This window comes from Pezoporus occidentalis, unplaced genomic scaffold (genome assembly GCF_034315485.1).
Source record: "Pezoporus occidentalis ecotype Australia unplaced genomic scaffold, CSIRO_AGI_Poc_V1 ctg8, whole genome shotgun sequence".
Lineage (NCBI taxonomy): Eukaryota > Metazoa > Chordata > Aves > Psittaciformes > Psittacidae > Pezoporus > Pezoporus occidentalis.
In genome coordinates, this window is record NW_026916158.1 from 4744262 (window position 1) to 4757198 (window position 12937).

The window sequence follows — 12937 nt, forward strand, 5'->3', positions numbered from 1 at the left end:
CTGCTGCATTTCAGCAAATGACATTATTCTGGTGATAATCGTCCTCAATGACTAATTCCACCAGATGCCTGTCATTATTTTGGGGGTGCTGGTCAAGCTGGTGCAAGCAGTAAGGTCTTGTGCCAGTTTTGCTGGATGTAGCTGATGGGGTTCTTACTCTGTGCCACTCACTTTAATAATTAGAAATGTTATAGTAGCTGAAAGATAATCTCAGGAGAAGAATTAAAATCCTAAAAAAGAAAAATAAATCTAGTTTGGAAGGTGATATTTTAATAGTGCTTATTTTTCACTGTTGGTTTATTTAAGAGTATCACTGGTAGGGACACTCGGCTTTCATTTAGTTTGCTCACAGAAGAGTGCAGGTCTCCATGCTGGCTGGAGAAGGATGCACCTCAAGTGAAAGCTGCAGGCTCCTGGGCGAGTGGGACATTTACCGAAGGAATATCTGTTGGAAGAAAGTTTTGCAAACGACATAGGCTGCTGCAGCCTGTCTATATTCTGACCCTCTGCCAGCTCAACTCAAAGAATCAGAAGTTATTGCATGATAATTAGTCATCCATCTGCTATATCATATATAGTCATCCCAGAAAAGGGCGAACGGAGCTGTGTATTATTCAGCATCTGAGACCTTAGCAACATATTTTTTCATATAAGTTAGTTTAGCATTTTAAGCTGTTACAAGTAATGCTTGGGTGATATTTGACGTGTATGGATAACAAAGTAATATACATAATTGCCTAAAATCTGCTATTCAACAAGCACAGCCAAGCTGGAAGAACATAGCTTGGGCTGAGCTTTATTTGGAATACATTTATCAATCAAGTCATGCAAAGCACCTGGGGAAAATCTGTATTTTCTATATCCACAGTCTAGAATATGAGTATGGCAAAATGAAAAACCACGTGTTTGCCATGAGCTGCCACCCTCTGTGCATTTTCTAATTCTTCACCTTCCTTTATACTTTTTATGGTAGAAAATGTGGTTGTAGTTGACAACATGTAGGTGTTATTTAACATCTCCTGCAGGGAGGCTGGTTTGTGGCCAGCAGCTGTGTGCTGTGCTTGGGGCAGGCCTTAGGGCTGGCTTTGCTTCCCTCAAATGCAACAGGAGTCAGGAAAGTGTTGATCAGCCTGCAGCCGTGTGCTGCCTGCTACCTGCATCCCTGAGCCTGGTACATCAACCCTGAATGCCTGAGGATAGTGCCAGGCTCCTCTGGATCCCCCTGCTGCAGATGCTCCTCTCCTTTGGGCAAGGGATGGATTGCTCAGTAACTGGGATACGTGTATCAGAGTCTCCAGCCTCGCCTGCAAGGAGGGGGTAGAGTGATGACAAGAAAAGCTCTGTTCAGCGGAGCTTCATGCAGCTCTATTTTAATCATGTTTCATCATTCTTTGTGTATTACAGTACATCAATATAATGGTCCTTTCTGAAGCCTTTCTTGTAAGCCATTGTAAGTCTCAGGTGACTGAAAAGTTGTCTGAGAAATGAAATAGGTAACATGGAAAAATTGAATTGCCAGGCTTGGAGTGGGGGCTAGGGCAGCTAATAGGGTGATAGGCAATATGCTGGTAGATGTTCTCTATCTGCAGGCATAATTGACCAATTAATTGAGTTGGGCACCCGGTAAGTTATATCCCCTTTGTAAGACACTGAAAGCTCTGGGTTTCAGTATTGATTCTTTTGCATTATATTATGTGACAATTTATTTGATATTACATAGAGCTGGTTAGGTATTGCAAAACTCTTTGGTAGCAGGCAGCTCCCTGGGTGTCCAGGGGCTGTACCAGAGGTGCTGTTGGCTCCCGGCAGGTGCTCCTGGCACACCCAGTGTGGGGCTGGTGAGTGGGTGCCTTGGATACCTGGGGGGGATTGAAAATTATATGGGACTTTATTTATTAATTCCTCTACAGCAGGTCTCTATATGATGTATGGATTGCAAAAATAAGAAAGGGGGGGGTGTGTCTGAACCTGAGTGGGGTTAGGGAGATGTTTGGAAAAGGCCAATTTTCTCTTTCTGTGATGTTTGGTTAAAAACAAAACAAAACAACAAAAAAAAAACACAAAAAACCCCAAACAAAACCAAAACCAAAACCCCAAACAACCAAACAAAAAAACCCAAACCAAAGCAAATCCTCTAAAGCCCTCTGAACCTCTGCAGAGCAACCTCGTGCAGCCATGGTGAGGTCATAACCAAGGGTCTCTGCTTCTGGGGTTCAACTTCTGCTCTGGCAGAGCAGAACCCCTCAGCGGCACTGCCCACAGGGAAACCATCTCACGCATTTATTACCCTGCCTGCATCTGACTCAATTCTAACTAGAATTAAGTAAAGCTAATGCAGTTTTCATGCCGGTTTTGATTTGGTTACCATTTCATCACATCCTGAATGATCTGTAATGTGAACGTGAGGACTATCATTGTAGAAGAGCAGGGCAGTGTGTACTGTTTTGCAGTGTGCCTCCCCCAGGCTGGGGCGATGCTGTGTTATTTGTACCCCTGCCTTAACACATTACACACATTAGCAGAGCCAGCAGCCTGGCTCTGTTTGCCTACACTGCTCCATGCTGTTACACTCCCAGTTTCGATCCCTTCTGGGAGGATGAAGCCCTCAGACCCTGGCTGGCAGGCACGGGGCTGGAGATGATCACAGGTTTTATGTGCTTTCTGTGACAGACCAGGCTGGGTGCAGCAGCCAGCCTGGCTGAAAACCTGTCAGAACGGTGTGTTTTAACTAAAAAACATTTAATAGGGATTTTGATCAGTCTTCCTCAAGTGAGATTGCAAATGCAAATTAAGTTTTCCATGTGAAACCAGTGAAGATACGACTGTTTGCTTGTATTAAGCACAACACTTTTGTTCTGCAGCTCATTTCCTTGTCAAGCTTCCAGCATTGTTATCAAAAAGAAATGTTTCTTATGTGCTTAGGTACACCCAAAAGACCTACAAATAGCTGCAGGATTTGGTGCTGCTGCTTCAGACAGGACCACTCCTCAGCTGAGCTTGTGAGCATCCCACTGCGGCAGGGCCCTGGCTGTTAATTGAAATTAATACCACAGAAGCCTTTTTGGGAGGCGCATGCTAATGTCAGCTTGCTCCTGGGCATTTCTTCGTGCTCTCCCTGGTGGCAGCACTTCTTATCTCACCAGTGTCCATATCAGCCCAATTTATGGAGATATAACGGAACTGCTGCAATCATAAGTAATTAGCCCAGCAGGAAATGTGTTTTCAAACAGCTATTGATGTGAAGTGAAACGGCTGAGAGATGTGCATGGGCTGTATTTATAATCAGAGCTTTTATGGCCCAATGAAACTTTTATTGGGACATAACACAGAATTCCTCTGAGTGCACCATGCTGCGCTGTGGAAGATCTGTCATCTGGAAGTCTGCAAATCAAGGATTTGTGACAGTTTATTAAGATAATTCTTGTGAAGATCAGTGTTGCACAAATCGCCTGTGCTGGATTTTGGAAAGGCAGCTCTGGAATGGCTGCAGTAGCTGTAGTGAGGTCTGGCCTGTTAGATAAAACAAAGAAGGGCATTTTTTTGGGTGGAAAAGCTCCAAGGGCAGAACCCTTCATTCCCCAGGTCCTACTTCTGGAGCAGGATCCTTCTGCCATGGTGATGCTGGCTGCAGTTTTAGTGCTTCCACACAGCTTTCTGAAGTTTGGCTGATCCAATTACACTGCATGCAAAGTCCTGAGCATCTGTTAAAATGTCCAATGTGGTTGAAACTCTATCACGAATGCTGAAATCATGTTTTTAATGTGCCTTCAGCCTGGAAGTGGTGACTTTTTCTGTCCTGCTGCATCTCACCATTCCTTGGTGCTGCTCTGATGATACAGCAGTTGATCCTTAAGGTCTGTGCTGCATTTTCCATCCAAGGTTAGGTGCTGGGTTTGCTGGTGTGCAGACTGGTGCTGGGGTCTCCTCTGCAGATGCCCGGTGGAGGTTCCATAGGGCAGTGCAGGGAGCTGCTGTCAGCCCAGCCTGGGTGGCTGCTGCCAGTGAGAGGCTGTGTGTGCAGCACCAGGAAAATGGTTCAGACTTTTAATTTTGCACATAATTATGCAGTGGCAATGCAACACCAATCGTTTGTGCTGCCATAGTGAGCAATGATAACTGTAAACTTCTGCTTATGCATAGCATTGCGGTGGTGTTGGTAACAAAAGCAGTTCGAGCTGCGTCCCACTCCAGGAGCTCTTTGCACCTGCCTGTGCACCTCGGGGAGCATCTGCAGGGCTGGTGGGGATATCAAAATGCACTGGCCCAAAGGGTACCCTGGAAAAGACGGGACTCAGACAACCAGACTCCATAGCAGGAAGAGCAGATGGCTGCTTTGTACCGTGGAGTACATAAATGCCCTTTACCTGCCAAAAGCAGCTGTCTGAATGCTGCCATAGGGTCAGTACAAGCTTTGGTTGAGGGGTATGGGCACACAGATCCTGGCAGGCAGGTGTGGGGTTGCTCGAGACTGCAGGGCTCCTCTAGAATCTCATTGTAGGTAGCTTGCTCAGTGGCATCTGCTGTCCCTAGCTCACAGGAGGTCCCCAGTGCCTGGCAGGGACACCAGCCCACCCATGGGATTTGGCAAAGTCCCTTCGCAAGCTCTGCTAGAGGCTTGCAGCTGCATGAATGTAACCTGGTATGAGCAGGCAGTGCTCTTGGCACAGCCCCCACCGGAAAGCATTGTTAACATTCCCCCCCCACTATACTGTATACATGCAGACACAGCTTAAACAAAAAATAGCTAAACTGAAGATAATTTTATGCATTGCTAAAAAGGAAGGCTTCTAGGAAAGAAACTTTGCCGAGGGGCTTATCTGACATTGGTGCTGGCTGGTGCTGCATTCACTGCTGCATTAACTTGCTGTCTTCTCTCAGTGTTGAAGAATTCCAGTTACAAACCTTAAACCAGCTGAGATGGCATTGTTATTGGTGACCTGGGTTACTGGTTAGCATGCAGGGATGTGGGTTTATGTAACTGGCTGCATGTGATTGGTGTCCAGCTCTCCTCTGTATCACAACCTGCAGCCAGACATCACAGTGTGTCTTCCACAGTGCATGACCGTCTGACTGAAAGAAGGTGAAAATGTACCCTAATCATGTTGTAATTCATTGAGAACATCCCAGGGTCTTTGCCTGTCTCACAGCCCCCATGTGTCCTTGCAGATGTGCCAATTCTGTCTCCCTTGCAAAGCAAAAATGGGTTATTTGGATTAAAGAGGAGCCAGGTAGCTGCTGAGGTCCCTGCAGTGTTGAGGGGGGTTGCAGAAGGGTGCGTGTAGGACAGCCTTCCTGGATGTCCATCCACTCGGGCACAGAGCCCCAGTACCTTGTCCCACAGAGATAACTGCAATGGATTTGTTTTATCACCTCTTCGGATTAATTTTGTTAGCACTCAAAATTTAAAACACAATTTTGAAAGAACTTAAGGGTATGACTGAGAAATATTTAGATTATTTTTGTGAAAGATTAGATTTTTTTTTATATAGATCAATGAAAATTTCTGGGTTTACAGTTTTAGGTAGAAACACGAACTTTGTAGCTGGTGGTGAGAAAAAGCATTTTATTTCATTTTATAAAAAGTGCTGAAGGATTTTGCATGGTAAAGCACAAATGGTGCAGGGATGGGGGCAGAGGTGGTCTACTCTAACTCTTACCCCATGCTCACTAGCCGCCATAGCCTCACTGCCCATGCAGTGTGCATTGTTTAATTAACATATGTGGCTATCCTGCTGCACACAGGAATGGCATGAAATGGAGTCCTGCCATCTTAAAAAACAGATAGAGCCTGCCAGAACTTACATGTAGTGTATTGGTATTACCAAACATACAGGTTTTGATTAAATTTCATTAAATGAGTAAGATGCTAATTGGTATTTGTCCAGTGGGATGCTTTGCTTTGGTAGAATGGCACAGCAGAATAATTAGTGCAAATAGCCTGAGACTGCAGCCATCAAAAAGCAAAGCCTCAAGCCGTACTTGGCATCATGTTTCAAAGTTGCTTCAGTATGAAGTGAAATTAAAAAAAGGTGAAAGAAAGAAAAAAGTTTGTTCAGGTTGAGCCAGGGGGGAGCCAGGTCTGCAACAACTTGAAGGGTTTTGTACAACCCAGACCAAAGGACCTCGTTTCATGTTTATACTTTAGGCCGCAGAAGCATCTTTTCCTGGCTCATTACAGCATTACAAGGCTGCTGCCTGGCCCCTGGGAGCAGAGAGCCTCCTGCTTGTGGGGAGCACTGGGAAAGGGCTTGTCCATCACACGCTTCTGCTGTACTCAGCTGCATGGCCCCTTGGTGCCTCTTCAGGGATCAGACCAGGTCTGAATAAAGGTTTTTTTTCTTTCTGGAGGTTTCCATTCTGCTTGTTGTAGTGATGCACGTCCTCCCACCCCTGCAAGGTCCTGGGCAAAGAAACAGGCTGTTCAGGGCATTGAGATGTGTAATTGCATAGGAGCCATAGAACATCTCCTGGCTTCTACACTTGCCTAGAGTATCTTGCTCACTTTAGGTCTGTGTTTGGCTTTATTTCAAGCCCTGGGATGGATGCAGTGGCTCCTGGCATGAGGGCTAATGAGGATCACACGAAAAGCAAAGTCGGTGTTGTTGTATCTGTGTTAAAACAGATTTGCTTGGTGAAGCATTTTGAGCAAGTTATTGAACAAGTGATTGTCATCTTCCTCGGGGGGTGGGGGGGAATGTATATGTATGTCTTGGCAAATAGCTGCGTCTGTAGCAGTTTGGTGGCACTGAATCAACACAGAGAGCCTGTCCAAAGGCTCGTGGCTGAGCCTGAGCTGCCACTGCACGCCAGCACTGTCCTCCACCAAGACTGTCACATACCTCTTGTTTTATAAGCTTGGGATTTTCATGGTACAAAATCATGTTATTCTAATGTCTTAGTCTAGAAGTGATTATCTTGTTCAGGGAAATTAAATAAATCCCATATTTAAATATCTATTTCTTTGGCAGACACTGTAACCTCTCTGAAGCTAAGCAGCTTGAGTTAATATGGTCTGTGGGATGCCAGCACAGAATGTGACTGTCCCTTTCTGTTCCTTCCCCTGGCACCAGAGGGCAGGGGCAGCCATGGCAGAGGGGATGGTGACCAGGACCTGGGTGACAGTGACTTGGGCACATTCCCAAGACTAAGTCATAGCATTCAGCAGAGCCAGCTGCTGGCTGCACAGGGAACTCTCCAGGGACATATAGAACAATGTGTAAAAATACATCTTGAAATATCTGTGCCCAGCAAGAGGATGCTGTATGTCCATCAGAGAGAGAGAAATAATCCCAGTTTTGTCCATCTTGCTTTGGGCTCTGAAACGCAAAGCCGAGCTCCAAAAGCCAAATGGGTGCATAGTCTGTACTGGGCTGGCTGTGCTGTCAAGGCAGAGCCCTGTGGGTGCCTCCACCTAAGCTCTAGTCCCATGAAGGCACAGAGGATGTCCTGGATGAGGCCGCGCTGTGGGATACCTTGGTGTCAGCAATCCCATGACACATTCCCCAGATGACACACTCTTTTCTAGATATTTAGAGGACTAATTTGTGATCTGTAATACTAACTCATTGATTAGATGTCTGGAAACTCTCAAAACTAAATCTTGTGTCTGTGACAGAGCCTTGCAGCCATTAGTTCAGTTTTATTTAGCTTTTTGACTTCCACCCCACAGATAGCCCTGCTCCTCTCCCAACCCTTGTGCCAAGGGGGTTTGCTCACAGTTGGGAGTTTGTGGGCCTGTTGTGTGATTAACTGTTAATTGTCTTTAGGAAAATATCACAAAGTAATTTTCCTTATTCTGCTATAATGCTTTTCACCCTCAAAGAAACATGAAGTATAGCATTAATAAGCCATTAGATAAGCAAACTGCAAAGCAATCATCAGAAGCTATTCACCCTGCTACTCTGGGTGGTCCTAGCTGGCTGTCTACCCAGCCAGTCTCGCACTCCCCCTCCTCAGCAGGATGGGGAGGGGGGAACCATGGTTTACCCCTGCTGCAGGGGAGGAAATCAAAGGTTTGTAATCTTTCAGGACATCTTTCAAAACAGGTCATCACTGCCACACCAGCACCTCCTGCTACTCTCTTCTTGCCGCTGCTTCTGTTCCACATTTGTGTGCCTTGAGCAGGAGAGAGCCTGGCAGGTCACCAGAAGGGCTTGGGGGATGTCCAGCTTTGGAGCTGCTCACACCCCGGTGGGACAGGGTCCTGGGCAGTCAGGGCAATGAGCAAGAGGTGGACAAGAGGCCCTCTGGAGGTGCCCCCACCCACACCCCAGCCCTCCTGGGTGCCTGAGGACAGATTTAATAGTGGCATGTGGGAAGCCCCTGTGGACCACTCCCCATCAGCTGGTGCAGGGCTGGGAAAAGGCCCGCGGTTGACTGCAGCACTCACCCACCCGCCTGCTCTGTGCTGCCACCCCTGCACACCCCAAGCAGCCTCTCATGGGTCTGCACCCGGGGTGTGCCCAAACTGCTGCTCACCACCCCGCAATACCCCTCCTCCCTTAGGGCTGCTCTACTGGGTGGCCGTGACTGGCAGTGATCCTGGGGGTGACTCCAAACCGCTCCATCCCTGCCTCTCCCTCCAGTGCCCAGCTCACCAGCCCAGGGGTCCGCGGTCTGCCCCTGTCCTCTGCTCCCAAAGCCAGCGCCCTGTGAGGGGTGGCACACGGCAGTGGGCACTGACAAGCTCTTGGAGCGGGGCTCCCTGCTTCAACTGCAGCCCCGGCTGCCCCAAGGGACAGGGATGGTTTGCTTCAAAGACTTTGCGCTGCGGCTTATTCAGCTGGCGATGCCGGGAGGTGGCGGGGGGGAAGAATTAACCCTGGCACTGCTGTGAGCGTGGGTCTGCAGGCGGCTGCTCCGGGTGCCAGAAACATGGGATTAACGTGTTAACTCACTGGCACACTGTAGCAGAGCGATTTTTCTCTCTCCCACCGACCTCCCCTTCCCCTCTTTTTCCATAATTAGCCCATTTTAACATCGATTTTTTCCTCACTATAAGAGGTCCTCTCCTTGTTTAGCGATGCCGGCAGCTATTTTTTTGGGAGGCATCTGCCTGAAGTGCCTGTCTTCCCCCTGAGCACAAAGGAGGCCCGTTCCCATGCTTCCCACTGGCTCCTGACGGGGTGATCCCAGGAGCTGCTGCAGAGCTGGGGCCGTTCCGCCTCCCTCACAGGTGCCAGCTCCAGCGCTCAGCGGGGCTGCCATGGGTGGGATGTAGCGGACTGCTGCATCTGGGCGAGGGAGAACCGGATGGATACTGCTGGTCCTTAGAGACTGGCTGGCGAGTCGACGATTCTTCAGCCAGCAAGGCTGCCTGGTCAGCAGTTTGTGGTCCAGCGGGTGCTGGAGCCAGCGCTTGCAGCATGCCTGCATTGATTTAAAACCGGCAACTACGAGTAAGCCTCCATCAAGACCGAGCGGCAGCTGCTGCTGACGGTTCATCATGAAGGAACAGCTTTATGTCTCCGAAAGCACCTGACTGGATGGATGCTTTTGTCTAAGCACCAAATATTGCAAGGGGAGATCTGAGAGTGAGCTGAAACCTGCTTTTGCGATTGCTTTGTCAAGTTCGGGTCTTCTCTCCGGGCATCGCAGGGACACAGCCCGGCTCTCCAGGGGACCCCAGCTGCCTCGGCTGCTTCTGTGAGATCGAGGTCGGCAGGTTTCCTCGGCAGCGTTTGGGACCGAGCCCTGCACTGCTGGGCAGCCTGCAGCCCACATCAGGGCGCCGGGGGCTCTGGCTGCGACCTGGACGGTGACTAAAGGTGTACTGAGGGCGCGATGCAAGTGTCCATAGCCTGCACAGAGCACAACTTGAAGAGTCGAAATGGTGAAGACAGACTCATCAGCAAGCAGAACACCACTACCCCGAACGTAGTAAATGCAGCCCGGGCAAAATTTCGGACAGTGGCTATTATTGCTCGCAGTCTGGGGACATTTACCCCTCAGCACCACATTTCATTAAAAGAATCCACCGCAAAGCAAACGGGCATGAAATACAGGTATGGTCACAGTATTGTTCTTTGTTATGTTGCAGTGTAATAGCTCTTTACTTTGCCTCTAAAGAATTGCCTGCCTGGATGCATACGGTTTTGCAGAGGAGCTCTCTACTGAGGTTATTAATAGATTTTTAAACTTGTGCGTAACTGAATAGCATTTGGGTGTTAATGTTTTTGCAGGTATATGTATTTGTGGTTTTATACAAAAAAACCCACTTACCTGGGTAGATTATATACAACACTGTGAATTTATGATAGTGGTATTAAGATGGTTTCTATTACGTGCTTAATGTAATGCATATTGGTACTAATGAGCAGAAAAAATGATTAGCAAAGCATGTTTGAGGCTGGACAGGAAAAGTTCATTTGCAGCATGTTGTGTGGAGGTAAAAAGTGTCTGCCTTGGGAACCATTTCATCATGGTGACACATTAGTGACTTTTCACTTGATTTGCTTAGTGAAGATGAGATCAAAGCCAATTTCAGGTGAAATGCAGGAAAAAAACCCTGCAGGCATTCTGATAAAATGCCTCATGCATCTTACAGTTTTTTATTCCTCTTAACCTAAGCAGGAAAAACAATGAATGGCTGTGGCTTCAATCTGAAGTGCTCAGTGTGGGCAGCTGATAAGCTTCACTGTCATGCCTTCAGCTGAAAATGAGAAGTATTTCTATGACTTTGGTGGTTAGCTTTGCCTGTTCAGGATGTCCTTTTCAACTACTCCTGGATGACATTACATGGACTGGGGGAAGGGACTAGCCTGGCAATGCTCTGCAGCCCTTGCCCAAGGCAGAGCAGCCCAACGTGCGGCACAAGGGGGTCTCCATGGACAGGGCTGTGAGGGGCACAGGGCTCTGGGCAACTTTGGCTGTGCTTGTTCCCAGTCCATTGAATAATGGCTGTGTAGCCAGCTGTTTCTGACACTACCTGGGACAGGGATGTAGTTTTGCATTTACACTGATTTTATGGTCCTTGGGACTGATGCAAAGCCAAGCTGGCTTTAGCACTGTTACATGAAATTCGAGTGCAGCTCATCATAGAGCTTGGGTTTTAGGCACTCCTGTAGTTCTGAAAATGTCAGTATTAACTCTCCAGGAGCCATACAGATGGGGTGTATTTGCTGTGAGTTGCTTGAATGGTTGATAAATAACACAGAGGCTTTGTTCGAGTGGAAGCCCTGCCTTTCCGACTGCTTGATCCTGTTGTTCAGCTGTGGACAACTTTTATCACAAGCGTTGCATGCTCCCGTTGCTTGTTCCCCAGCATGGTTTTGGCAGCAGAAGTGATGCTGGCGGCCCTGGCAGAGGAGCATGCAGTGGGAGCAGAAATGCTGATTAATACATCCTGGAGCCAGCTCCCAGAGGATGGAGTGCTGTGGGTGTCATGGTGGGGTAGGCTCAGTGCTTTGGAGGGGTCCTGGGGGGTGGCAGTCCCAGCTCCTGGGTGCTGTGGTCTGGCCTAGCTGTGGCAAGGGCAGTACTGGGGGGATGGTAGCAGGTCCTGCCCAAAGAGAGGCAGCTCTCAGAATCAACATAACTTGTCCTTTAATCAGCCTCCTTGGTGGAGTAGGGGGTGGTGGAGTGGTCACAGCCAGTCAGGGACTTCCTGTGACCCCCTCTCCCCTCTCACAGCCCTATCCATGCTATTGCACTTCCATGCCTCAGTTTCCCCCATAAGCACATCTGTGGGAGCCATGTCTTTGACCATGTCCTTCCGAGACATGATCTGTTACCAGGTCATGGCTTTTGCTCTTTGGGCTTTCAGACACCATGTACTAATTGCTGGCAGTTATCTCTGCTGATTTCCTGCGGGCTCCCAGCACTATCAGTGTATCCTCACTTTGGGTAATTGAAATTCTTTGTTGCCCACATGACACAAATGCTCCTGCAGACGCCAAAGCTGGGCCTTTGTAGATTCGTTCTGCCTTATTTCCAGATAAGGTTTCACGAGTGAGGGCTGAATTGTCCCGCTGGTGTTTAGCACAGCCCTGATGGCTCCCCCAGCTTTCGCTGTCCGAGACCTGGGGAATTGCATCAGGAATAGCAGCTCATTGGTGACAAGGCTGATGTTTTATCTTTATGACTAATCCCTGTTTCTGCTCCCAGATCTCTCCGTATCTAGAGCTGATTTCTTCCCCAAGAGAAGAAGCGCAGGGGAATTTGGAGGAAGAGCTGACTAAACCTCCGGGCTCATCTGTGATGCTGCTGAATTGAGATAACCTTTAGTTAGGGAAAACACCTACCAACAACTATAAGGCTGATATTTCATGTTCATCTCTGGGTCTGGTTCCTCAGTTTGAGGGAAATCCAGCACATGGAGAAGCCAAAGGCTTTCCCCGATGGCTGCAACAATAATCCTGTAAAGTTCCCTTACATTTGAAGCTGAAGTCTTTCCCAGTTCCTTTTCTGCTTGAATTATGTCCCTGATGCTGACCTATACAGTATATGCTGCTGAATATGACCCGCTAGCTAAACTGCCCCTTGTTTTAGACTAAAAATACCAATAGGCTCTTCTCCTTTAGACCCTAAGGGATGCTGCCACCCCCCTGGCAGGGCTATCCCACAGCTCCTACACCACTCCCGGGATGTTTCCCAACCCCAGTGCAGCCTCCCCCGGCTGCCAGGCACTCCTGATGCCAGTGGGATTATGTAAAAGGGAGAGACAGCTACTACGCCTGTGACAGGGGTGGGGGCGGGAGAGGAGCCAGCTCGGGGGCTTGTCATCACACGACATGTTTCTGGGCCCATTCCAGCTCAGAGACCAAATTGAAAGATAAAAGACAAAGTTTACTGGAATAAACGTGTTCATCAGGGAACATCTGCAAATATTAGGACTCAGGTGCGTTCCAGCGGCATTCGCGTCAGCAAACCTCAGCTTTGTGTTTGCTATGTCTTATTTTGCATGTTCTCTGTCAGACTGTGGCATAAGCCGGATGGG

General features: G+C 48.2%; 1 protein-coding gene across 3 annotated transcripts in view; it reads left to right on the forward strand.

The window, feature by feature from the left end:
- The window catches only part of KCNAB1 (potassium voltage-gated channel subfamily A regulatory beta subunit 1), a 74843-nt gene that overhangs the window by 12470 nt on the left and 49436 nt on the right, over window positions 1–12937 (forward strand). Inside the window, exon 1 of one of the 3 annotated variants that reach the window (XM_062603069.1) lies at window positions 8830–10004. The exons of the other annotated variants lie outside the window; for them this stretch is intronic. Within the exon in view, the coding sequence (XP_062459053.1) occupies window positions 9784–10004 (221 nt within the window). The 5' untranslated portion in view covers window positions 8830–9783. Of the gene's footprint in view, window positions 1–8829; window positions 10005–12937 lie in introns of those variants that run through there. 3 annotated transcript variants of the gene reach the window in all.